At 35.0% G+C, this 27,383-nt stretch overlaps 1 protein-coding gene across 1 annotated transcript in view; it reads right to left on the reverse strand.

The window, feature by feature from the left end:
• Top2b (DNA topoisomerase II beta) overlaps positions 1 to 27,383 on the reverse strand; it is a 63,756-nt gene that overhangs the window by 3,607 nt on the left and 32,766 nt on the right. Inside the window, exons 11-33 of the mRNA XM_059274179.1 lie at positions 27,187 to 27,325; positions 26,390 to 26,547; positions 26,128 to 26,253; positions 25,051 to 25,161; positions 24,843 to 24,948; positions 22,515 to 22,624; positions 21,900 to 21,992; positions 21,698 to 21,812; positions 20,149 to 20,270; positions 19,798 to 19,946; positions 19,050 to 19,281; positions 17,311 to 17,445; positions 16,260 to 16,460; positions 15,614 to 15,809; positions 15,384 to 15,475; positions 12,597 to 12,752; positions 12,337 to 12,420; positions 9,268 to 9,462; positions 7,321 to 7,465; positions 6,924 to 7,085; positions 4,873 to 5,074; positions 3,734 to 3,813; positions 1,895 to 2,005 (exon numbers count right to left, since the gene is read on the reverse strand). Coding sequence (XP_059130162.1) covers positions 1,895 to 2,005; positions 3,734 to 3,813; positions 4,873 to 5,074; positions 6,924 to 7,085; positions 7,321 to 7,465; positions 9,268 to 9,462; positions 12,337 to 12,420; positions 12,597 to 12,752; positions 15,384 to 15,475; positions 15,614 to 15,809; positions 16,260 to 16,460; positions 17,311 to 17,445; positions 19,050 to 19,281; positions 19,798 to 19,946; positions 20,149 to 20,270; positions 21,698 to 21,812; positions 21,900 to 21,992; positions 22,515 to 22,624; positions 24,843 to 24,948; positions 25,051 to 25,161; positions 26,128 to 26,253; positions 26,390 to 26,547; positions 27,187 to 27,325 — 3,220 coding nt within the window. The remainder of the gene's footprint in view (positions 1 to 1,894; positions 2,006 to 3,733; positions 3,814 to 4,872; positions 5,075 to 6,923; positions 7,086 to 7,320; positions 7,466 to 9,267; positions 9,463 to 12,336; positions 12,421 to 12,596; positions 12,753 to 15,383; positions 15,476 to 15,613; positions 15,810 to 16,259; positions 16,461 to 17,310; positions 17,446 to 19,049; positions 19,282 to 19,797; positions 19,947 to 20,148; positions 20,271 to 21,697; positions 21,813 to 21,899; positions 21,993 to 22,514; positions 22,625 to 24,842; positions 24,949 to 25,050; positions 25,162 to 26,127; positions 26,254 to 26,389; positions 26,548 to 27,186; positions 27,326 to 27,383) is intronic.

The following is a 27,383-nucleotide window of genomic DNA, read 5'->3' on the forward strand; positions in this document are numbered from 1 at the left end:
CTTAATGAAGGAAACAGGGTGACAGATTTCAAGAAGGGATACAAGTCCTACAGTATTTTATAAGATTCTCACATAAAGGCTAAAAGAAAAAGATGTTTTAAAACATTTTAAAAATTTTTGATTGCTTAAAAACATTGACACATCTGTTTTTCTTTATGTGCTCCATATGCATGCAGTGTCCACATGACCAGAAGAGGGCACCAGATCCAAAGAACTAGAATTACAAGTGGTTGTGGGTCCCCTGATAAGCACGCTGGGAACTGAACTCAGGTCCTCTGCAAGAACAGCAAGTGTTCTTAACCCCCTGAGCCATCTCTCCAGCCCCAAAAATGATGTTTTGAAAGAAAATCAGAGTCTGTCGCAGTTTGAGTTCTCCAGAAGCGGAACCTGACTGACCCCAGGGTATGGGGTCAAGTGTAAATATTTACCCAGTAGGTGATGAAAGAGAGTATAGAATTGAGACAATGAAGAGCAGCTAGTCATAGTCATATCAAGCCAGTCATTACTATTGGAGCTTAATTTATCTTCGTGGGGAACTTAGAGAGCCAATACAACAACCCCAGACTCGGAATATGAGAGAGGCAAGGACACTGAGCTATTTCTACATCAGCTTTCCTCAATCACTGATGGAGGGTAGCTGGGGGCGGAGTTAATAGTCCAGCACAACTGCAAAGTCATCAGATAAAGAAATGTAGACATGGGCCAACATATCCTGAAGAAGTGAGAAGAACCTGTTATGGGCAGTCACTAGAATGCTAGCTAGACACGCTTCTCTGAGCAGTCTCATAGCAGTTCTAGTGAATTCAGATAAAACACGGACTTTCAAGATTGTCAGGATTGTTATGCTACACTCAACACACATGTGTTTCTATGGTGTATACTACAGATTTTATTTTCTTTTAGGGAACAGTCCATGTGATTTAATATCTCAACTAGATGTGTATTTTTAAAGTAGGTATTATTTTCAAAGGCAAAGCACTAATACTGACTTCAAAGAGACTGAGATACATGATTTGCATATTATACAACATTAATGAATCAACTCAGCATTTCATGAACAATCTAAGGCTATGGTGGTGAGAAAAAACTTTGATTCAGAAAATTGTATTGACCAATCCTCCATGTAGGGAGTGGAAAGAAGCAGAACTATCAAATTATAGAATCAAGATAAAATATGTATTCTCTACCCAATCTAACAAAGAGCTTTATAGGAAAACTATCCTTGTTATAATTATTTATTCTTGAGAATTTCACATATTTATACAATGAAACATGATAATATCCATCCTATGTACCATCTCCAATTTCTATCATATTCATCTCAGCATGTCCTTCTTCCAATTTCATTTTCTTGTAACCCATGAAATCCAATTAGTGCCCATCCTACCAGTAGGAATACCCTAAAAGAAAGATCCCCTCCCATGAGGTTATCAACTGCCAAGAGCTCTATAGTAAGGGGTAGGGCCTACAGAGTTCCCAAAGTATCAATTTAAATATCATGGGATTATTTTATAATGACAAAAGCTTTATGAAATCATCCCCACACCCCACCTCCCTTTCTTTGACTGGTATGCCTCTGCCTCCCAAATGCTGGGATTAAAAGAATGTACCACCACTGACTGCCTGGCTAAACTGCAATCTTAACATGTTTTACTTCATATACAGAATATGGACTTAAACACTTGAAAGTGGATGGAGGGGACTATATTTGTAAAATATATTTTAGCAATCCCTTCATATTATTAGAAAACAAAGAGGATTCTCTTAATATTGTAATAGTAAATTTCATAGTGAAGTACTCATGCAAATCATTTCAAATTATATTGAATTCCCTTTTACATCAGTCACCTCTACACAGCTTATGTAATAACACAAGCAGGTATAAAGTACGTACCCTTTTTAGCAGCGACTGTTTTACTTGGAACTTTATCTGTTTGCTTCAGACCAAATGATGGTGCAAAAACAGAAGCAGTATCTTCTTCATTACTGTCAAATTTAGCTGAATCTAAAAATTTCAAAGCTTTTTTTTAGTAAAGAGACTCTATAAGGACCTCTGAGTAAACTGATTCTTTGATGACTTCTCTTTAGCTAATAAATTGATCTTGTTTCTATTTTGATCATATAATCCACAATATACAAACAGCTGAAAATAGAAAATATACCAATGTTATACCTCAAAAATGTTAACTCTGTTGTGAAACAATATACAAATGCACATGGCAATGAAAATTAATAATATCAAAAGTTAAATATTTAAAAAATAACTGTTCAAAAGTATATACTAGTGATTTGTTTTCAGATGAAGAGGCGCCACTGTGATCATTTTAGTATCTACACAAACAGTTAATCCCTCTAGAAAACTAGTGCTAATGCCCAAATCTAAAAGAGCAGTAAGCACTAATGTTTTTAATCAACAAATCATTGAAGACTAATTTTAAAGTTAAACTTACCTTCATTTTACTTTTATGAGGGAGGAGACAGGGTCTTGCAATGTAGCCCATATTGGCTTCAAACTTACAATCCTCCTGCCTCAATCTCCCAAGTGCTAGGATTATAGGCATGTGCCACCATGCCCAGCTTCAGCTTATTTTTGTTCACAAATTAGTTTAATTTAGCAATCAACTCTTCCCTCCCTCAAACCATAGCAAGAATATTTTAAATGGCCTCTGGGACTTGATACTTTTTTTTTTTTTTTTTTTTTTGGTTTTTCGAGACAGGGTTTCTGTGTAGCTTTGTGCCTTTTTCCTGGAACTCACTTGGTAGCCCAGGCTGGCCTCGAACTCACAGAGATCCGCCTGGCTCTGCCTCCCGAGTGCTGGGATTAAAGGCGTGCGCCACCACCGCCCGGCGGGACTTGATACTTTTACATGACTATTTTGACAAGCTGTGTCAACAATGAATGTTTATACTTAAAGAAAATATACCAAATCTAGGTGTGTCTGTAGGAATATATTTAAAAATCCAGAACAAGGGCTTGGGAGATGGCTCAGCCATTAATGCCCACAGAAAGCAAAGGGAGCATATTGTCCTGCCTGAGATCCTAGACCACAACAGGCAGAGAAAGGAAATTCCTCCTACACCAAAAACTAAGCAGCCATGCAAACTGAAATGGCCAATTTCAAGCTTAAGAAGAGACTTGCTTCAATATATAAAGTGGAGAACATCAAAGACGACAGATGTCATCAACCTTGGGCCTCCACATGCACACATGTGCACACCCTCACACACACCGTACACATAATATGTCAATGACATAAAGATAGCCAATCAATTAAGTGACCTTAAAAATTCTACACACTCACACAAAAAAATGCACTAAAAAGACATACCCTTGTTATATTTTCTCCTACGAAAATTTTGTTCTCTCAGCTATAAGAATTTGGTATGACAAATCTGCACCTATCCAGTACCTTTACAGATGTAAATAGATTCACATCACCATAAAAATCAAATTTTAATCTTCTAAATTTTTTTTTATATTTTCCTCATTATTAAATCTTATATGTAGACACTATATCCAGCAGGCTAGCATCTGCTTAGCAATCTGCCTACATGCTTCCATAATGCCTATTCTAACCAGTCAGTAAGTCTTATCACATTGGGCAAAAAGTAAAGTCTTCCACTCATGAAAAACTCTGCAATTAAATCCTGGCCTAATGGTTTTTCTTGGTTCTTTCTACCAAGTACAACAATCATATAATAATTAACTAATGAAAAGACTAAAAGAACATACCATCTTCTGACTTCTGAGAGTATGAAGGAAATGAAAAGAGATTCCCAAAATCCTGACTTTTTTTGTCATATGAAGATTTTCTATTAGAAAGAAAATATCACAAAGAGGATGTAATCAAAATACCCTACATAATATACACTGCATGATTATAATCAACAAAACTTTATGGTTTTTTTTTCCTTTCTCTATTAAAGACAGGGCAACACCTGCACCCTGCCCCTTTCCTCACAAATTTATGTAAGTAAATATATGAATACAAATATAAGATAAAAATACTGATTTAATATGAAATAAGAATGGAAACTGGACAATGGTTTAAAGTTATTGACATTATTAGCAAAGGTCCAAAGAGAAAGGTAGACTCACTATCATAGAAGGTGGTCATACCATTCCTGACAGCAGACCACAGGTGGGCAGTTACTTTAAAGACTGGTCAAGTGCTGATTATATTGAGTTACAACGTCTTTAAAAAATAAAACTAATTAGTTCACAAATCTCACATTCTCCATATTAATGCTGACATTCATCAAAAGCAATAAAAGTAATCAAGGACAAATCTACTGGAAAAACAAGTTTCCTAATTCTAAAGAACTAGAAACATTTCCCAAACCAGGAGCTGTCCAAATACACTCCATGAGGATGAGATTTTTTTTTTTTTTTTTTTTTTTGGTTTTTCGAGACAGGGTTTCTCTGTGTAGCTTTGCGCCTTTCCTGGAACTCGCTTTGGAGACCAGGCTGGCCTCGAACTCACAGAGATCCGCCTGCCTCTGCCTCCCGAGTGCTGGGATTAAAGGCTGGGATTAAAGGCGTGCGCCACCACCGCCCAGCTGAGGATGAGATTTTTGTAAACAACATTTTACTGGTACAAACTATACTCATTTACTTACATGTTGTTTGAGGCTACTTTCTTACGACAAGGGCAGCAATGAACAGCTGTTACAAAGCCATATGACAGGGACATAGAAAATATTTATTCTAAAGCCCTTCATGAAAAAGCTTGCCAATCTTACAAGTAACAGCTAGGGAAGAGCTGCAGTATTAATGAACTAATTGTCTCATAAAGAAACCTTTAGCTAGAATTGATCATTTCTTGGCACTCATGGGAAGAGCTTACTGGATATCATTGCTGCATTACTTACTCTGGAGTAGCTTTTGATTTGCCTGGAGAAAATGCATATTCGTCTTTATCTAAGCCATCTGAAGGAACAAATTCATCTTCCCCATCATTTGCTATGGGAGATGCTTTAACTTTCAGTTCTTCTAAATCATTATTGTCATCGTCATCATCAGCATCCTCCTCCTCCTCTTCTGAGAAATCAAAGGTGTACTTAGGTCTTTCAGCTAGGAGGAAAACAGAAATGAATGTTAACAGGACACAGTGACATGTATTCATAGTTCCAGATAATTAGTGCCCAGGAGCTGTGGTGCCACCCTGGGTGAAACAGAGAGGGATTCACTCAAGAGCAACAAAAGAATGTGAAAAACTCAAAACCCTAGATTTACTACTTAAAAAAAATACTTTTAGTAATTTATTTAACTTTATTTTATGTGCATTGATGTGAAGGTATCTTTTAAAGTATGCAAGAAAAAGATGAACACTTAGAGAACAAAAAGTATGATATCTATCTTACACTTTCCAGGAGGCTGGGACAATACTCTGTATTAGTTAGAATAACATAAACTGATGGGACTACTTGTTTAAGATGTTGCTCATATTATTCAAAACCCCAAAAAAAGAGATTGGTATGTACTGTGTCACATTTCCCCTGTACAAAGGATTATCAATACAAGATTTCCCATTTCTTTAACTACAAATGACAAAATTTACATTCTTTTAAAAATGCTAAACTTCCTTTTAGCTTGCCTAAGTAAAAATGTTTTTTCCCTTTAGGGCTAGTTGTACTGTAAAATAAGAATCATAAGGACCAGCTCAGTTAGCAAGTACTGCAAAGTATACAAAAAGCTCTGGATTCAAGTCCCAGTAATATATACACCAGGCATGCTGGTACATGCCTGTAATCCTAACACTGGGTAGGAAGAGTTGGGAGAATAAGAATATCAAGATCATACTCAGTTACATAGCAATTTTGAGGCTAGCCTAAAAAAAAGGTAAATTTTCACATGGATAAGATAGAAAACAACTATAGAGAAGGGCATACTGGCATAATGCAAGTAAGTTTTATTTTAATTTCTAGCATGCAGTATAGAGGAGAATTTTTAAACTATTTGAACACTCAATAATTTCATATTTCACTTTTCATGTATGGAAAAACCTAAACAATTTTTGAAGCATTAATTTTCATGTAACTTTATCCAACTATGTCAATTATTCACCTGTATCATTTATACCTATACCCACTAAGAAAAGTAACTTACCCACTTAATGAGAGAATCAAAGAATTTAATGCCTGGCATGCAATCAAAAATGTTATTTGCCAGAGTTAAACAACCATAAAGTTGTAACGCTCATTTTAATGAATTAAAGCATAAGAAAATGTTAGGAAATTCATAAAACAAACTAATTAGATTTTAATTATCTGAGTACTTCAAATTAATGAATATTCAGGGAGGATTAAATCATATGCTTAACAGCAATACACCAAGAAGACAAGCTGCTGTAGTCCAACCTTAGCATTATATTTAAAAGGACTGAGTACAAAGAATCAGAAAATTCAGATATAAGTGGTAGAATATAAACACAGAGTACTTCCAACAGAGCCACCACAGCTGCCAATATTACAATTTTTGGGTTTGGGGTTTGGGGTTTGTTTACTTTTTAACAAATACCCCACAGCTATAGAGGGAACATTATCTAAGCTTTAATAATAAAATGCATTAAGAGAACATGCTTTGGGGCTGGAGAGATTTCTTAGTGGTTAAGAACACTGGCTGTTCTTGAAGACTCAGATTTGGCTCCTAGCACCCACATGGCAGCTCACACCATAACTCCAGTTCCAGGGGATCCAGTACTCTTGATCTCAGTAGGCACCAGACACACATGCATTGCACAGACACACAAGTAAGTAAAACATTTATATACATAATAAAATAGATCTTTAAAAACATAATTCATTTTGTCTTTCTTTAGAGTGATTTAATACTTTAGTAACACTGATAATACTATTGATGAACCCAATTTATAGGTCAATGATAATATACAATAAAATAAATAGAAATTGTATCACAATACCAGCTGCTCTCCTAAGCAAAGAATCTCTTGGAATAACCACAGGTTCTGTCTCTTCCAAGTCACTCTCTGACTTGGACTCATCATCTGACCAAGGGTTCCGTTTCTTCACTTTCTTTGCGTTCGGTTTACCAGATGACGTAGGTGTTTTTCTAACTCTGGTACCTAAAAGCAAGACAATGGTAATATACATATTAATACCTATTCAAAGTTCTAGCAAAGCTTTTCTATGAAAGGTTCATTATAAAATAGAAATATATATATGAAAACTAAAGGTATTACTTGAACTACTAAAAATCAATCAATCAATCAATCAATCAAAATCAGTAAATTGTAGAAATACCCTCTAGTCCTTTTCTTTCTTACACAAAACATGCACAAAAGCATTCCAATGCCTTACCAGGCTCCTTTTTCTCCCTTTTGGGTTTGGGACCTTTATTTACAGGAGCTGATGGGGTCAATGTCTCTTCTCCTGTACCTTCTACTGGTGTTCCACTAAATTCTTCATCAAATTCTACTTTCACTACTGTGGTATCAGGATCACCCTATGTGTTAAAAAACAAGCCAAATCCAATCATGAATAAAAGTAAATCAGCAATGCATATTTTAGAGATACAGTTTCATTCAACAGTTTCTTCATACCAAGTAAGTTTTTTAAATGTGCTCCACTTGAAACATGTTTTATTTCATTCACCTGTTTCAAATGACACTGCTTATAACCCTAACGTTCTGATATACTCAGTGAGATGATAGCCACTTAGAAAAAAATCATAAAGAATAAGACAGGCTCTTGGTTGTCAAAGGAACTATGAAACCAGTAGCTAAATACTCTAAGTTACCCACAGAATCAGTGCCTATATCTGAGGTTCCTACAGACTAGAAAAACATTTTCAAATTACTGAAAGAAAATGAGCAACAGACATATTTTGTGAGGTACAATAAGGCTGACTCTAACCCAAAGTTATTGGTAAGGACAGGGGAATTGGTAGGAAGGTACCCTGGTTAATGCAACACAAGTTGAAACTGAGTGAATGATAGCAGTGGCTCAAGGGAACGTGAACAATTCTGCTTAAGGAGGACAGAGAACATCCCAGGAGTCTTTCTGACTGACTTCTGGAAGAATCACTAAGTTTGCCAGATAGGTAGAAACGTGGTGAAAGCAACAAGATGAGAAAGAAAACAGGGCCTCAAACCAGGGAAATGAGCTAGTTTCAGCCATGCGAGGTTTGAGGGCTTTGGGCATCTGGTGACTACATGAACACAGGAGCCTGGACATTATAGCTGAGACAGATTTAAGAGTTAAGTGGGCAAAGCTCAGGGCAGACAGGGATGAGGTTATTGACATTACATCAAGTAGAAAACAAGAATGATAATAAACTAACCTAACAAATAACAATAGAAAAGGACAGAGGCTACTGAGCTAACGGGAAAGCCAAATATGGTAAAGACACAGGCTAGAGGAAGGTCATGTACACCTCAGTCATCAGACAGTCTGCTCTAGTGTCAAAATGCTCCTATGCTTCAAATTGCTTCAAATATTAGCTCTGCACAGAAAAATAAAAATTTTAAAAATTCTCTGGCCTATAACTCCAACTTAGACTCATTTCCCTAGTCACAAAGAGCCTGTATTCTCAGTTTTGTATTGGATATATCTGCATCCACATTCCTTGGGCTGTAAAACAAACTGGTCTAGACCATTAGCCTCTATAAGATCATCATACATCCTGCTTTCTTGGCTCTGAACATTCATTCTAGTCTTTACAATTGGCTAATCCTGGCCGATCCTACTCAAGGGTGGATAAACTTCATAATTATTTATTTAAGTTCTTGCTAGTAACTGTCAATGCCAATGCAAGATGTGCTTAACAGTGTTTAACAAAAAACATTCAGACTATAGAAAGTGATAAGTTACTTTAAAAACCAAATAGACCTTATTTTCTGCTTAACACTCCCTTAATTAGTCATGATATAGAATTGTTATTTATAAAGTTGATAGTTTTTGTGTGGTTTTTGTTAAGACAATTTAGAAAGACATTCAGTAGAGTTTTTCTCTCACATTCTGAACACTGAATTTAGGCCAGGCCCCTGTAGTCCCAATATACTCAGGAGACTGAGGGAGAAGATCAATGAAGCCCATGAGTTTGCGGCCAAACAGAGGGGATAAGAGGGTGGGAACAAAACTGAATTAAACAAGTGGCTCTAAACATATGTGCGACCTTTGACCAACAGAGTGTTCTTCCACAGCCCAACTGCTCTCCAAGAATATTTCCTATCACATCACAAATCATGAAGCACGGTTAAACTTAAGTAGAGTCTACCAATGAGCTGAAAAAGGGATGTGTGATACCTTCTTCTTCTTCAGCAGTTTCCTGCTGGCGTCTGCCTTCATAGCAGTAATTTCAGGAACAATTCTTCTCCCATAAGGTGATGGCATTGTCTCCTCCAGCTGAAGTTTCTTTACCTTAGGTTTGCCAACTTTACCTTTTATTGCTTTTCCAGACATTCCTGCCAGAATATCTTCTCGTTCTTGTGCTTCCACTTTCTGAAATATGAGGGGAGGGGATACATAAAAAGCTCTTTACAAAAACCAATCACTATTGCATAAGAACCTGAAATAAATTTTATTCATTGTTAAGAAGCAAAGCTTTCTTTTCAGCTGATCTAATCTGAAACAAAATAATGGGAAAAGAAGAAAAACTTTTCAGTCAGAAGACCTGAGTTTTAATGCTAATTCATGTACGTAGCTTCTTATCCTTAATACGATATGGTAATGGTAACTAGTGACCTAAGTGGTCCTTTATATCCCAGGACCACTGCTGACCTGGTGTCATCAGAAATTGCAAACACAGACACAGGCAGTTCTGTTAGAGTATGAAGCTGGGCTGGAGAGATGGCTCAGCTGCTAACAGCACTTGTTCCTCTTATAGAGGACTTGGGTTCAGTTCTCAGCACCCACATAGTAGCTCACACCCACTGTTAACTCCAGGTTCAGGGGACTACACCCCCTCTCATGACCTCTTCAGGCACCAAGCACACATATGATACACAGGCATACATGCAGGAAAAACACCCAGATGCCCAGTAAAGTAAAAACAAATAAATCTAAAAAAAATTTACAGTGTGAAGCTATTCTTTTCCATTGCTTTAATCATAATAATGATCTAATTAAGAAAGTAAAAAAAATCCCAATACATTGAACTTATGGGGTTTGTTATCAAAATAAATGATTATACAACCACAATTAATGTGACAGACTCTAACTCTAGAAAATGATTCTTTCTAATAATTAACATGTTTGGAAAGATGCAAAGGAGAGTGACATCTCTTGAAAGACATTTATATAGATTTTGTTTAATAAAAGTTTACAGATATGATAGGTTTTTGAAATCAAACACACTGGAATCTAATGTTGATACATCTACTTACTAGCTATATATTCTTAATAAGCACCAGACAATTGTCAAGGGCACCTGCCATGTGGCAGGCTTTATAAACTCCTATCATATCTGTTTCGGGGATGATGAAAAAGGCTTGGCTGAGATGACTAACTGTTTTTAATCACACCAGTAGAACTCCTCTCTAAGCAAGTCCTTCCACTTCTCTAGGCTCTGAATCCTTATGTAAGGATAACCTCTTTCATTTGAGAGTTACATGCAATGCAGTACCAGCATACAAGTATGTACAATCAATGGTATCACAGACTTTAAAGAATGCAGAGTCATGAAATTTAAGTCTAAATGTTCTTAGTTATGAAAAAATACTGTATCTTGGGGCTAGAGAGATGCTCAATGGTGAAGAACACGTGTTGCTCTTGCAGAGGACCCAGGTTCAATTCCCATCATCCATAACGTGGTTCATAACCATCCATAACTCCAGTTCCAGGGGATCTGATACCCTCTTCTGAACTCCATGGTGCATGCATATGGTATATATACACACATGCAGACAAAACGCTCAAGACACATAAAATAAAACTACAGGTGCCTATGGAGGCCAGGGGGTATCTGAGAACTGTCTAACATGAGCTGTAGACCTGAAATGGGACCCTCTGAAAGAGCAGCAAGGACTCTCAGTTGCTGAGCCATGTCTCCAAGTCCCCATATCTAGAATTTAATTTGTTTGAATATTGCTAATTACCAAATAATAAAACGACAAATTAAAAGCAAAAAGCAACACTGGGGGGGGGGGGCCTGAAATTGCTTTGAATGATAACTTTTAGCTCTAGATCTGTACTACCGAAGTAAGCACAAAATGGGCATGTTTCACTTTCCTAGCCAGCAATCAAATTTAAAGCAGTATTAGAATTATAACAATAGTAATCAGACACAATAGTTTTCTTTTCTATGTATGTTTGTTCACTTTTATGGAAAATAATGTTTTGTATGTGTGGTGATGGTGATATGATGGAACCTAGCTAGGGTCTCACTCATGCTAGGCCAAGTGCTGTACCACTGAGCATAGCCATAACGCATTAGTATTTTCTTAACATATAAGCCAGCAGAAAGAAAATATGCCTCTAGTTAAAAAGAAAATCTAATTAATGAATTAAGTCAATGTACACTATGGTACTTAAAAGACCACAGAAGGAACCTGAAACAACAGCACTAAAACACTTCAAAAATCCCAGCAGGCAAGGATTATAATACATTTGTTACTACACACTCTAATTGTAACAGGAGCCATGGGTAGGAAAAGTAAATGATGAAATAATAAATAAACTGAAACAGTGAAGTAACTGAAAACGTAGCACCATGCTAGAATAGTGGCTGTCAGCCTTTGGTAATCAGATGTTCACTCTGCTGCCATTAATTTAATTCTAGTTCTTTAAAAGGCAATTTTAGAAAGGTTTACATTTTAAATCTTCTCTCTACTTTTACCTTTTAAATTAGAACTCCACTAACATAGAAACATTGAAATTTCTTATAATCTAAAGGAAGTCAAAATACCTATATTCAATCATACCCATAATTGGCCTTACCTCTTTTCAGGAAAATGTCAAATTAAATCAGTTAGCACACTCAGAAGTCAGGTAATAAAATTAAATCAATAGAAAGCAATAGAATTTAATTTATTCTAAATTGAAATCTGTAGCATTCATATTCATCCATGCTAGAAACAGCTTTTTCTTAACCTCATAGAAGTAAAGCTAGCTTGATCTTAACTTGGATTATAAATTCAATAATAAAGAGTTAAAGAAAAATTCTGAAATAATTAAAATAAAAAAGAATTTTCATTATTATCTCAAAAAATTATTTTTCCAAATATATTTTATTCATTTTAAAGTTATTTATTCATTTATCAGGACTGGAATTGAACTTAGGTCTTGCACATTCTAGATCAATGTATTCCCATTGAGCTAGGCCAATGAACTCCCATTCCCAGCTTGAAATATATATTTAATAGAGATTCAACATACATCCAGTTCTTCAACAAATGCTGCTAAATCTTCTTTCCAAAGATCTGAAGGAGATTTCCTTTTGAGATCATTAACTTCTCGCCCCTACAATTAAAAGAAAAGAAAAGAAAGAAAGAAAAAAGAAAGTAGTACAATTTAACATTTAATAGTTTTTAAATGTGGAAAGGATAAATCAAAATACTTAGTTTTGGAAAAATAAAATCAAAGATATGGATAATACTGAAATAGTTCCAAATTATTTAACCCACAAAAGTTCATACTTTTGTATCTCTCTGCTTAATGAGTTCTTCAACTTTTTCTTTAGTAAGAGACCATAGAGACATATTTAAAATATAATTAAAATCAGGGCCTGAAGGAGTTCCTGAGTCAGAGGAACTATCATCATGTTGGTTTTGTGTGTCTTCCTCTTCTGCTGCCTGTAAAAAATAACAAACTTCATATTAAAGTCTATTATAGTATCAAGTCAGCATTTAACTTCATTGAATATTAGGCTTAAATGGTATACTGTTAATGCTACACCTTTAGGGTGGTAGGAGTTATTTAAGATTACCATCAAGGTTGCCTATAAACCCTATTTCCTATGTTAAAAAAAAAAGCTTAAGATTTTCTTAAGATATACAATAAAATCTTCAAAAGGAATAGTATATTTTATCCCTATTTAACTCAGAAATTTGATGAAGTTAATTGCTTTCCTAAGTCCCAAACTAAAAAGACACTGTATCTTAAAATTATTAAGTAAAATGTTTTGTCAAGACTTTTATACTGATCAGTAAATGAACATGAAACCATTAATAAATCACTTATAAAAAATGTTTTAATAGCTGTAAAAAGTATATATAATAGGCTATATTTACTCACTAAGGACGAATTTTAATTTAAAAAAATCCCTATAACCATAGGGATTATTCAAATGAGAACTTAGAAAATAAGTTGACTGAAGACTAAGTTGATGATTTAAGGTGGAGAGATTTTCTGAGATTTTACTCATGATAACTGCAATGTAAAGAAGCCTCTTATGCTAATACTATGTTTCAAATTACAATGAATTCAATAAAAAGTAATTTTAGGTGCCATTGCCTCCAAAGGCTTAAAAACAAAGACATTAAATAAAATTGAATTAAAGTTGTTAAAGACATTCAGACAAAAATGACAAATGTTTAAAAACAAAACAGCTAAATGTTTAATAACAAAACAGCTTTACAATTAAAAATGTTGAAATAAAATAATGTATCCCTACAAAGTTGGGTATGAGTGCACTTTGGAAATAAAATGATAAAAATTAAAAGTGCAAATCAAGATGCTTCGTGACACAAATAAAACTATAAACTCCATTAAAGAACAGTTGAAAGATGATTAGTAAGTGCCAGATAATGAACTATAGACTGCTCTACAGTTTTAAAAAATTCCTCAAGAAACTGTGTTTCTGTGGAGCTATGGAGCAACTAACTGGGTTATCAGCCCACTGCGAGGTATTAGAGCACAAAACAATATTGCTTAAAACTCCTACTTCAGAAGTCCATTTGGTGTGGTTTCATAACACCAGAAGCATTATGAATGAGCACTCTTAAGAATGTATTTCACTATTAACGTTCCGGCACTTTTAGAAATCGATAAAAATTGAACTTTTCCATGTTTAATGATAGAATAGTCTTCTAAGTGGTGGTTTTATATTCTCTCTTCCCCAGCACTCTAGAGGCTCTAGTAAGAGCCTCTCCTTTTGGTACCTGAACTCCTTACTCCCTTCAAGTTATACTTAGCAACAATGATGCAAAAATGTTCATAGTGACAATGTAAGCTAGCTTTTACCCATGAATTCTGCTTCCACCAGAAGGGTATTCCGAAACCAAGACACCCTTATATTTAAAACTAAATGAGCACTAAATTCACTAGCTTATTAGGCAACTTTTTAAAGATATAGTTTAAACCAGCAATGACACAAAAATCCAAGCAGGATATAAAGCATAATTTGGAGTTCAGTAATACAATAAATCATAGCAAGACGAAAAAATGTCCTCCATTCATAATTGTAAAAACTGTCCATCATGTCCTGCCTTACTTTATTCAAATGGTATATAAGCCTATTATCTTGATACTACACAACTTCTAATTTTACTCACTTTAACATATTATATTTAATTCAAAATTGAGAAGAGCTTAATGTAAACAAAAGCAGTATTTCAATATAGTTTGTTGGAAAATACAAAAAAATTATGGTTAAGAATTCTAAAGTGTAGGGAAATTTAACATATCAGTTTACAGTATATCGCACAGTTTTAACTATTTTAAATAATGCTAACATCACTGTCTTACATATTCAAATCTATTTCAATATCTAAAAATATTAACCATTGCATTTTTTTAAACTTTTCTACATTTCTGTTCTCAATCATAGTGTTGTACTGCCTTTTAAAATTGCCTTTTTTATCACAATATTAAGACACTAATTCTTGAGGGGACTCTTAAGGTTTCAACATTTCATTCATTGAATTAATACTACTTTATTATCTGAAATGGACAACTTAATTATAGTGTTTAAATTTCAGACCAAAAATCTAAACACAGGCAGAGCACATGCTTGGTGTCAATGGTGTCAAAGAACATTTCTCTCTCATTTTCCCAGCCCCGACCACAACTAGACTAGGCAAGTGGTGACCAGATGCCACAGTATCACCACAGACTGGGCGATGGAATGATTTTGAGGGCTCCCAGTCTGGCTCTCAGATAGTATGCATGTAGCTCATTGAAACCACCATGACCAATCAAGCTCTGACTGGCAGACTTAAAGGAAAGATCGAGGAGATTGAGCTACCTTCTCAACCAAGGAGTCATGTCTACAGGCCCTGGTGGAGACCAAGTGTTCTGTAGTGGGGATACACTATAAATTCCTACAGTGTCTGCTCTGTGGGAAGCAGAAGCTTTCAGTCCCCAAACAGTCAACTCAGCACCTTTATCACTTCTAAATTCAAACTTTTGGGCTTGGGGATTTTGTTTGTTTTGGAAGTTGCTTTTCAGAGCTTCTCTGAGTATCTTTTTCTGCAAGTGATTACCTTTTCTTGTGCTTCTTTCCACGCTCTCACTGGGTCAGATTCATAACCTCTCTGGACTAACATTTGAATCAAATCTTTCTTTGACCTATTCTCTATGTGAGGGAAAAATAAAATTAGGATCAAGAAAAGAGATCAATTTGTATTTGCTTATATTCTACTGATAAAAATGTCTTTAAAAAGACTTTTTTCCATTTTAACTAATGTTCAAATCTTTAAAGGCTATGCCTTACCAATAGTAATTTTCCCTTGTATCTTCTCTAAAATGAAACGGGCTTGATTATTAAGTTTTGTAGATTCTGCTCCCAACATTCCTACAAGCCATTCCTTCCGTAATCCATAATAACTTAATCGTAAATCAAAGAATTCTTTCAGAATGTCTTGCACAGTTTCGTACTTCTTCAGACATCCCATATGATCAAAGAGTACCTACACAAAATACAAAGTTTTTTTCTTTAAATTCAATAAATTTGTACTGGTATTTTAATTTATGTAATATCTATAGTACTTAAAATAATTCTAATATGAATATATACCTGCCCCTAAATCCCACTTCTGAAACAAACCAAAATTATTGATAACATTTCTATAAAACATTCCTTTAGTGGCAGGAATTTAATAAATGCAAATATCAAAATTATAGGAGAGTTTAAAATAGTAATAATTTGATAGACAAACTAATTTTTAAAAGGTTTTTTAGTGGGCTACAGTTGATGGTTCAGTGGGTAAAAGCACATACTGTTCTTGTAGAAGACCTAAGTTTGGTACCCAGAGAAAGAAATCAATCCCTGGATTCTTAAGCATCCAAGCCTATAGCTATCACTCTTATTATGATAATCCAATGCATGGCCATTTAAGAAAGATTAACTAATGTATTACCATGGAATTGCAAGTAAGAGTAGTTTGAAGTTTGAAAACTTTATGCAGTCCAGCAGCTTCTGCTTGTGCAAGTTTCTCTTCCGTCATTTTCACCACAAATTTCACAGTTGTGTCAGTGTGATATTCTTTGTAATCAGAAATTAGTGCTGGTGTTTTATCTGTTCCATTAAGCATGGGCTCTAAGACCTGCTCCTTGTACACCTACAAAATATTTAAAAAGACAATAAATATTTTTACAACACACTATCATGTTCTCATTAATCACAATCTTTTTAAAATTCTCAATTCCTATGGAGGCAAAAAGGAAATTTTTATCTTTGTTGTTTCTGTTCATCACTACAAAGGTAATATATGAGGATATGCTTGGTGGTGAGGAAAGACATAAAAGGGCATGGTTCTGGTTCTGACCCACTTAAACCCCAAAGGCACCATAAAGTCTATGGGTATAAGAAGGATGACATTTGCTAGACCTAGTAGAGTGGCATATATGCCCTTTAGATTTAAAGCAACCAATACTGATCTGAATTACTGAGCATATTTATACGGGTCTATAATATTTCTCATTCCATGCCTTTTGTTTTAAAACCAATGTAAACATGCAATCTCTTTTTAGAAAAATGATTGAAAGAAAGCACCACCTAAGTCAGTGGTTCTCAACCTTTCAAATGCTGAGACCCTTTAATATAGTTCTTTATGCTGTAGTAACCCCCAACTATAAAATGATTTTGCTGTTACTTCATATCTGTAATCTTGCGACAGTTATGAATCATAACATACATATCTGTGTTTGCCATGGTCTTAAGTGACTCCTGTGAAAGGATAGCTTGACCCTCAAAGGGGTCATGACCCATAGGTTGAGAACTTCTGACAGAATGTAAGATATACTATTTTTTTTATATACACTTAAAAACTTGAAAATTCAAAACACAAAATTCAAATACAAGAGTAAAAAATAAATATGAAATCAAACCCTATGCAGATACAGAATAAACAATTAGGTGGATTATTTGTGCCACAAAGAATAACGTCCTTCTCACATGGTTATACTAACCTGTGTCCAAGTTCTAACTGGAAGTTCTGTAATCTCTACTGTGTTTCTATCCACCACAAATATCTCACCACTGACAGCATACTGGTTCTGACCAAGCTCCTGGATGGTGCCTTTGAAGTTTTTATAGTTTGGAAGCTGCAGGGGAGATGGAAATAACTTGAGTTTGACTTTGTTCTTGTGTGCCAGTACTACCTCTAAACATCCCTTAGTACATGCTCTACTTATATGGCAGTATTTGCTCCCAAATTGCTCCCAAATTCCTTCTCAAGGATATTAGCTTAATATCCTTTAAATTCAAACTCCTTTTGCTTCACACTGAATGGCTTGTAGTTTGGATCCAATTGAACTTTCTAATTTTTATCTAATGATTTTTCCTTACAGAACTACTACTTTTCTCCCATGCTCTGTTTGGAGATTTTGAATGTTTATTCTATCTGCTATCATTTAAATAGTTTGAATGTTCTCCCAAGGTATCATGTGAAAACATAATTACCATTGTAAGAAATCTGATTGTGGTTTTTAAAAGTAAGGCTTTTGAAGAAATGGTTAGGATTAGGCAAGGTCATCAGAGTGGAGCCCCATGAATGAATCTTAGTAGTACTGAATCCTAATAACTATGCAAGAAGGAAAGTGAGGTCAGAAAGACAGTTGTACATATGTACATGCACACACACACACACACACACACACACACACACGCACACACACATGCACACACACCTTGTTTCTCACCATATGAAGCCTTGTACTGCTAGAGGACTCTGCTAACACAAAAGCCATCACTAGATGAGGCCTTTAGGCCCTGAAACTCTAGAATTATGAAGTAAAATAAGCTCCTTTCCCTCAAAAAAGTAGTTTGTCTTGGGCATTTCATTATGATAACCAAAAAAAGGACTATCTACTAGCTCTGACACACACTCACCATTAGAAGAGGTTATTTCCTCTTCCAAAATCCGTACTTGTTGCTATCACTAAGAAACTCAACATATAGCAGGGGACATTTTGTGAATATTGAATATCTAAAGACAAAGACCCTAGCTCTTTAACTCACCTCTTAACACAGGGCCACGTGATACTAGGTACATAAGAAGCATATACTAATTAAATACACTAGCTCATCATTCTTGAATGCATCTAAAACAGTTTAAATAAAATACTATCATAGAAAGTAATTTGGAACTTGGGAACTTAGTAAGAATGTTTGCTGTGGGTGCATACAGGATCTAAGTTCAAATCCCCAGTACCCACATAAAAAGCAAGGCACGGCTGCATATACCAGTAACCCAAGCCTGGGGAGGCAGAAAGAGGTAGATATCAGGAGCTCACTGGCTAGCCAGCCTAATTGAAATGGCCAGCTTCCAGTTCAGTGAGACACTTGTTCTCAAAGCAGTAAGACAGTACAAGGGGAAAGCACTCAATGCCCTCTTCTGCAATATACATATGTGTATATATCATATGTCATTATAAGGAAATTTTTCATGGCTTAATACTTTAAGGACAAAAACAAAGCTAAATACGAGTGTAACGAGAACACCATTCTCTATAGTTCAGAGATTTTGAAGTCTGAAGTACAAGGTATTTTAAATTTTCAATAAACAGTTTCTCTCTATAAAACTTATTTTCAGACTCATTCATTTATATCTTTCATGTAAGAAAATACAAGTTTATATCCTAATAGGATCCGTCTACAATAGCTCTAAAATGAAAAGAAGTCAACAACATAAGCCATAAAAACTTACCATGGGATGAGGGTCCAAACCTTCTAGCATCCGTCTGACATTGTTCACAATTTCTCTAGCATCATAGTTGGGCAGTTTACAAGCCCATCCAGTCCCAATGCCCTCAGCACCATTAATCAAAACCATAGGGATTATGGGGATATACCACTCGGGCTCTACACGCTGATTATCATCATAAAGGAACTTAAGCAAGTTATCATCCACAGCTGGAAAAAGCAGTCTTGCCAGAGAGCTAACAAAAGGAAATAGGAGAATATTGCTCTGAGAAATGAAACTTCATAAAGACTTGACATTTTAAGAAAACCCTCTGGAAAGAATATATTTTTAACAATTTTTACCATATATTATAATAAAATTCACCTAACATTAGTACAAAAGTCATATTTTTCCCAAACACAAGCCAGTATCAGAGTCCTTTTTTACTTACTTACTTTCTTAAATTCTTTTATGTTGTTAAATAAATATGTAAGAAGTTCCAATTATTCTGAATAAAATACTTAACCCATTTTTAGTTTAAAAAATAAAATTAAGTGCAGAAAAAAAAAGTGTATATTTATTAGGACTGATTTTACCAAGAATGCATAAAAAGGCCGAAAGACTTCATTTTCTTTGTAATCAAATAACTCAGAGTACTCACCCTCAGTAAAATAACTAATTCTCTCTCCACTGCTTTAATTCTACTAAACTCTTACTTGCTATAACAAACTTCAAATTGAACTTTATGTCAGGAAGTTAGCAAATGGTTTACCTTAACATTGTGAAAATATAACGAGGGCTTGCAGCATCTTTGCCACCATGAAGCCGAGTTCCAAACTGACCAATGGGCTGAAGCAAGTTAATGTTGTTACTGCCCACAAAATTCTGAGCCAAATTCACAATAGTCATCATCAATGCTTGCTACAGAATGGGAAAAGACAAAAATATACGATTAATAGTCTAAGGTTTTTGGAACTATGCCTCAATTTGTATTAAAATCTAAACTCTCAATTCTATTGCATTTTCAAAGACCTCATAAAAAGAAAACTACTCTATTATAAATAATTATCATTTAGTATGCCAATAATTACTGTTCTCAGTTGACTCCACTCATAATGCTTACTTCGCCATGATGATAAGCAGACATTTCAGCAACAGATCCAGCCAGCTGGGCGACTTTTACTTCACGTTTATCATTCCTCTTGAAACAGGTAAACAAAACTTTTCGTTGGCCTGGTTTGAAGCCTATTTTTAAAAAGAGCAACCCTCCATTTAAAATACTTTAAAACTACTTTTAAAATTTTGTCATTACTGCATGAATCTCAGCCTCACCTTCTTTCCCCAGATCACCTTCATGACTAACCTCTGGTAGGCCATGTAATCCACACTGTTGCCAACCTTCCACAAAGTTTGTTAACTACTCTTTTCTGTCATTTTTATATGTTATAAATAAAATATCTCATAATATCAGCTCTTTTAGTGTCAACATTACATGTTTGGGAGAAAAAAAAATGACATTTACAATTCCAAAAGAGTACCAATTAAAGACCTTCTGGACTTAAAGAACTTTCCAGAGGTATCATACTTCTTCCACAAGAGACAATTTCATGTGACCCAATGCCAGCTATAACATAAGTATTAGCAGACACACAGCTTGATGATTTCTATTAGCACATCCACAATCAGGAAAACTCTTACAAATGTTTACTGTAATGGTTAAGAACATAGACTTTAGAATCTTGGTAATCTGGATATTCATACCATGTGAATGAACAAATTACTAAACCAGTCTCAGTGTTCTGAAAGTAAATGAAGTAATAACCTTTCTAGTAACCTCAGTCATAAGATTATGTGAGATTATGTGCTTCTCTCTTCTTGCTTGAGACCAATGAACACAGCAATAATCTTATCCACATATGCTGACTATCATTATGAGACCAGAGCATGGAAGACCTAAGAAGAAGAAATACGGCTATTTCTTTGAAAATGTCATGATGTAACTGAGGAAACAAAATTAGCACAGATAATAAGAGGAACATAAGAAGTGGCATAGAAGTTCAGGCATCTGATGCGAATTTAGACTGAAGGAATACTTCATAGAAGGGAGACAGTCTCAGGCTAGACATGGTGGATGGACAAAACTGCTATTAAATGAAAACCCAAGCAACACAAGGGTGAACAAATTTGCTATGACTTACGTAACTGGGGCTGGGGCTTTCCAAATAGAAAGATCAGTTCTAATGCAAAGTTTCCAAATTTTAAGCTAAATTACGTTAAATAATTAGATTTTGTTAATGAGATATAAAGGCATTTAAAAAACTTATTCTCTGACAATTTTTTAGATAAAATTCCATTTTACTTAATTTTGGAAACTTCAGTTTTAGAAATTACTTTTTTAAAAAGGGAGCTTTAAATATTGACCTTAATTTTCCTGAAAAACTCAAAGGAATAGTAAAAACTTCAACTCTCTCACAACTTATCTACACAGAAATTTTAAGCTCTTTTGAATCGAATCTTCATGTTTTGTAAGATTTCAAGTAAGAATTTTAAATGGACCAGACTTTGGTATTTTTAAGTAAGAACTGAAAATGGACTGTAGGAGGGCTAAACCACATGAAATTAAAACATACAGAGCTTGTAAGATGAGAAGGACTTTTACACAGATTACTCACCATCCACAAGAGACGGTATAGATCTCTCATTGTCTGAATTTGAGAAGAGAATTAATTCCTTGTTGATGAAATCATTGTACGTCAAATGCTTTGTTGCCGTACCATATAAAAATTGCTAGGAGAAAAGTCACATAGCAAAACTGTCACTCTTCCTGCACAAGTCTCAGCCTCAGCTCCTCCCCCAGATCACATCACGACTAACCTCTGGTAGGCCATGTAACCTACGCTGTCGCCGATCCTCCATAAAGTTGGTTAACCATTCTTTTCTGTCATCAATCTTCTTCTTACTAAACGCCTGAAGAAGTCCAAGTAATAATGTCACACATTAAAATTAATTTCATTATAAAACTTGAATTTATAAATGGTAAGTAATTAATTCTGGAAAACTAAAGTGCTTTTCCTAAATTTTGGGGGTTTTTTGGTGTTTTTTGTTTGTTTGTTTGTTTGTTTGTTTTGTTTTGTGTTTTGAGACAGGGTTTCTCTGTGTAGTTTTGGTACCTGTCCCAGATCTCACTCTGCAGACCAGGCTGGCCTCAAACTCACAAAGATCCACCTGGCTCTGCCTCCCGAATGCTGGGATTAAAGGCGTGCGCCACCGCCGCCTGGCACTTTTCCTAATTTTTAATCAAAATTCTATTTGAGCTGTGTCTTTCTATTAAAGAAATAATAAAGCAAAGAAGAAAAAATACATAAATTTTACAACTTTAGGTACTATACTTTGAAGACAGACTCACCACACAAAACCAGCTCTGGAAGGAAACATACAACAGGCAGAGAGTAGCTAAAGAAAATTATCTTTTATTAGCAGCACACTTACCAAGGTAATGGCAGCATCATCTTCAGGGCCAGCATATCTAAACAAAATACGATGCCTTTCCATATCAGCAAAATATTCCTTTGCTTCTTTAGCTGTACTGGTACCCAATCCTGTATGATTTAATATAAAAGAGGGTCACAAATAACAATGACTATTCAAAACCATCAAATAAAGAGCTTATAGAGGAAGTCATTAAATTGGCACTAATTGAACAAGCTTAAGACAGACAAACCAAATATATACCTCCTGACTTAAATACAATGCTACATATTAATCATTGTTTCTGTCAACAAATCTAACTCAAATATGATCATATTCTGATTTAAATATCAGGTAACGGAAACTAAGCAGAAAGGGACTTGCTACATATTAAATGAAACTAAAGGAGCACAATGAGCAAAATTTAAGATGTGGGAAATTTACACAGAACAAACAAATTTATACAGATTATATAAGCAGTCATTTTATAAAACTTAAAACTTTATTAATGAGCCGGGCGGTGGTGGCGCACGCCTTTAATCCCAGCACTCGGGAGGCAGAGCCAGGCGGATCTCTGTGAGTTCGAGGCCAGCCTGGTCTCCAAAGCGAGTTCCAGGAAAGGCGCAAAACTACACAGAGAAACCCTGTCTGGAAAAACCAAAAAAAAAAAAAAAAAAAAACCTTTATTAATGAATTAAAATGAGAAAATATGAAAAGGGAAACATTCATGAAATATGAAAAGATTACATTCAGAGATTTAAGAGACCCATAAACTAGATATTAATTATTTGGATCTTGGCTTAGAATATTAAATATGCAAAATATATATATATATATATATATATATATATATATTTTGGTTTTTTGAGACAGGGTTTCTCTGTGTAGCTTTGCGCCTTTCCTGGAACTCACTTGGTAGCCCAGGCTGGCCTCGAACTCACAGAGATCCGCCTGGCTCTGCCTCCCGAGTGCTGGGATTAAAGGCGTGCGCCACCACTGCCCGGCTTTAAATATGCAATATATTAATGTAATCACGAGGAATTTTAACATTGTTTGGATTTTTAAATATGTCAAAGAAGAATATGGATACTTGTTTAGATGCATATTAAAATAGTGACAGTTGAAATACTTTAATGTCTAGAAGTAATTTCAAACTAACATGGGGTACTAAGAAAGGTGATAAAAATAGTGAATGTTAAAATGCATAAATAGTCCTATTCTTATACAATTTGTATGTATGTGTGTGTGTATGTGTGTGTGAGAAAACTTAAGTGCTAAGGGGAAATTCTGAAACTTTATTATTATTATTTGTGGGGATTCGATATTTTTCTTATTTTCTATGAAAAAAATTTCAGTCAGCAACAAACTGCTGGTTTTAAAATCTAAAAGACATACTTTCAAGGTAATTTTAATACTCTCATAAAAATAGATTGCATAAGCAGTCATTTCACAAAAAAATTAAAAATTTGCTCTCTTTCTCTCTGTCTCTCCCTCCCTCTCCTCCTCTCCCCTCTCATCCCTCCCTTCTCTCTCCTCTCCTGTCCTTTCTCCTCTCCTCTCCTCTCCTCAAAAAGAGAATATGGATATAAGATAAAAAGGTCAATTATTGAATCTACTTTTAAAAAGGAACTACTTGTTTTAAATAGGATAAGTAATGAAATTTTTTGTCTGAGTTTATCAAATGTTACTGGACTGGACAATGTTAATATATATAAAATGGAGTTTTTTGTCTGAATCTGTCAAATGTTAATGAACTAGACATTGTTAATGTAATTTTTGACTGTACCCTTTTCTTATTATTTTAGACCAAAAAGGGGGAAATGCGGTGATATATTGTGCCCCCAATATATTGTGCATCTTAATAAACTTATCTGGGGTCAGAGGACAGAACAGCCACTAGATAGACATAGAGGCCAGAAAATGGTGGCATTCACACCTTTAATCCTATCACTTGGGAGCAGAAAGGCAGAGATCCATGCGGATCTCTGTGAGTTCAAAGCCACAATGGAAACAGCCAGGTATGGTGACTCACGTCTTTAATTCCAAGAAGTGATGGCAGAAAGCAGAAAGGTACATAAGGCATGAAAACCAGGAACTAGAGCTGGTTAAGCTTTTAGGCTTTTAACAGCAGTTCAGCTGAGATTCATTCTGGGTGAGGACTCAGAGGCTTCCAGTTTGATAAAATAGGATCAGCTGAGGAATTGGTGAGGTGAAGTAGCTGTGGCTGGTTCTGTCTCTCTGATCTTTCAGCGTTCACCACCACCACCACCACCACCACCACCACCACCACCACCACCACCACCACCACCACCCAAAAAAGAAAAAGAAATTAAAAACTAAAATACAAACCTTTGTAGTATTTTATTTTCCAGGCTTTCTGGTTTTCTATATGTTTTTTCCATTCATCAAATTCAGGAATACTATAAAAGGAAAGTTCCTGCTTATTTTTGCTTGCCTTAATTAAAAAAAAAAGAAGAAGAAAAGAAAGAGAAATTAGTTCTTCTGCTAACACTTAAAAAAAAAAAACAGTGCAAAATTAAAACAATGCAAGCAGTACCTTTACAATGGGAGTAATGAATTCTTCAAGAAAACCATGCTTCAAAAGTGATGGCCAATTATGATGAATAAAATTGATCAGAAGGCCTTTGATGTGAGAACCATCTTGATCCTAAATAAATGTAAAGTAAAAATTACCATAATTTTATAAAATGCAACTACTTTTAAACAAATTTTAAAATGTATGAGTGAAGCCAAGACAAAATTCCATTCAAATTGTAGATAAGTAAGCATTTTATAAAATAGTATAGATCAGATGACTATAAAAGAATTGTCACTTAAAATACAAGTATAGTTAACAATACACTGAATATACCTGTCCTTACATAATATATATGTTATCAATATATATGTTGTATGGTGTACCTGATTACAGAAGGTTTAAAGGTGGAAAAATACAAACACGGTTATAAACCCCTTCTCTGGGCAATGGCAGAGGAAGTCCTTTGAGTATTTACAAGTATTTACCTGTTTTTCATGACAAAAAAGCTGAAAAAATTCTCCTTAAAACTATATAGCAGCTTTTTCTGTTGAATTTCTCCACAAATGCTTTTACACTTAAAAAGACAATGTTGGTTACATATGAAGTTCTTCCTTTTCAGTATTTTAGTTCTTTCTTGATTACTGCTATTTTAAAGTTCTGGGTTTTGTGTTTTCCAACTTAGGCCAACATGTGCCAACAGTGACCATCAACCGTTTTTCACTTACAAACACCACCATTTCATTTCTATTTCCACATAGGCTTAGTCACTGTGCTAGAATACTACGTCCTGCTCTTTCCATAATTGCTGCATTTAAGAACATTTTTAAATAACCAATAAGGTTAATATCTCCCCCAAAATTAAATAATATGAGCTTCATGTGCATGTTTCCATATAATAATATATCCTCTAGAAGCACATAATCTCTTTCACCTATGCTATTTCCTGAGACAATTACCAAGAGACAATCTTAGGGCTAGGGATGTAGCTCAGTGGTAAAACATTGGTCACAGGTCCAGCATGCATGCATGCATAAATACATACATAAGACAATCTGAAGATATGAATTATAAATATGTAATAACTTTCAGACCAACCTGATCAGTCATAATCATAATCTTTCCATAACGTAAGGTTTTCAGAGATTCTGCATCATCATAACTTTTCTTGTATTGCAAACCAACTATTTTAATAATATTGTTTATTTCTGCATTTTCCATAATCTATAAAAAAAGGAAAAACATGAAAGCATTTTTAAATCACTATAGTATTTGAAAAGTGAGTCTGAATCTACATTTGAAAATTCAGTTTTAGTAATATGTTAGAAATCTCATGAATACCTGTAGGATGTATACAAACCTGTTTATGAGACGCTTCTCGTACATTGAGAATTTTACCCCTGAGTGGGAAGACTCCATATCTGTCCCTCCCAATCACACCTAATCCAGATACAGCTAGTGATTTGGCAGAGTCTCCTTCTGTTAATATCAATGTGCACTCCAGGGAATGTTTGCCACCTGGAAAATATTTTTAAATTATATATATTTTAAGTTCCTTATTTCACTGATGAGAAAAATGTAATCAAAAAAATTATCACAATGATAATGGAAGACTAACAGTCACCTTATACTATGCTTAATGAAGATTAAGCTGTAAATATATTGTATTGAATTCCCAACCTCTTAAAATAGTAATATATAGTACATGAAGCAATTTCTCCCTTCCATTCGTCCTTCCCTTTTTTCTCTATGTGTGCATGGTGCGTATGTACTCACACAGAGGCCACAGCAGGAAAACAGTTGTTGTCCTCTATTGCTCTTTACCTTATAATAGCCTTGAGACAGAATCCTTCACTGAACCAGAAGCTCACTGTTGCAGTGAGGCTGACTGGCCAGCAAGCTCTCAGGATCAACATGCACCCATACCCAACCCCTGTGGTACAGTGCTGGGGTTAAAGGCACATACAACCATGCCCAGCTTTGTACATGGGTGCTGGGATCCAAACTTAGGTTCTCACGCTTGTGCTGCTAGTACTCTTAGCCACTGAGTCACCTCCCTAGCCCCGTATGAAGCAATTTCAATTATACTCTGAACAGAAAATAACCGAATAATTAAAGGTTAAACTTAAAATCTTTAAAAATTGGTTTGACTCTTACCAGCATCATTGGCATCATCCAGTTTGGGAATGCCTTTGATTTTACTGTATTTTACTGATGAACACTTCTTATTCAGCTGAGTCTGAGCCTTAAATTTCACCCAGTTCAATATGCTTTCTACAATGCCACAATTAGAGGCCTTAAAAATAAATAAATAAATCAAAGGTCAGTGGTATAGAAAATAAGCTGAAAATTCG

The sequence above is a fragment of the Peromyscus eremicus genome, chromosome 9, assembly GCF_949786415.1.
Source record: "Peromyscus eremicus chromosome 9, PerEre_H2_v1, whole genome shotgun sequence".
In the NCBI taxonomy this organism is placed as follows: domain Eukaryota; kingdom Metazoa; phylum Chordata; class Mammalia; order Rodentia; family Cricetidae; genus Peromyscus; species Peromyscus eremicus.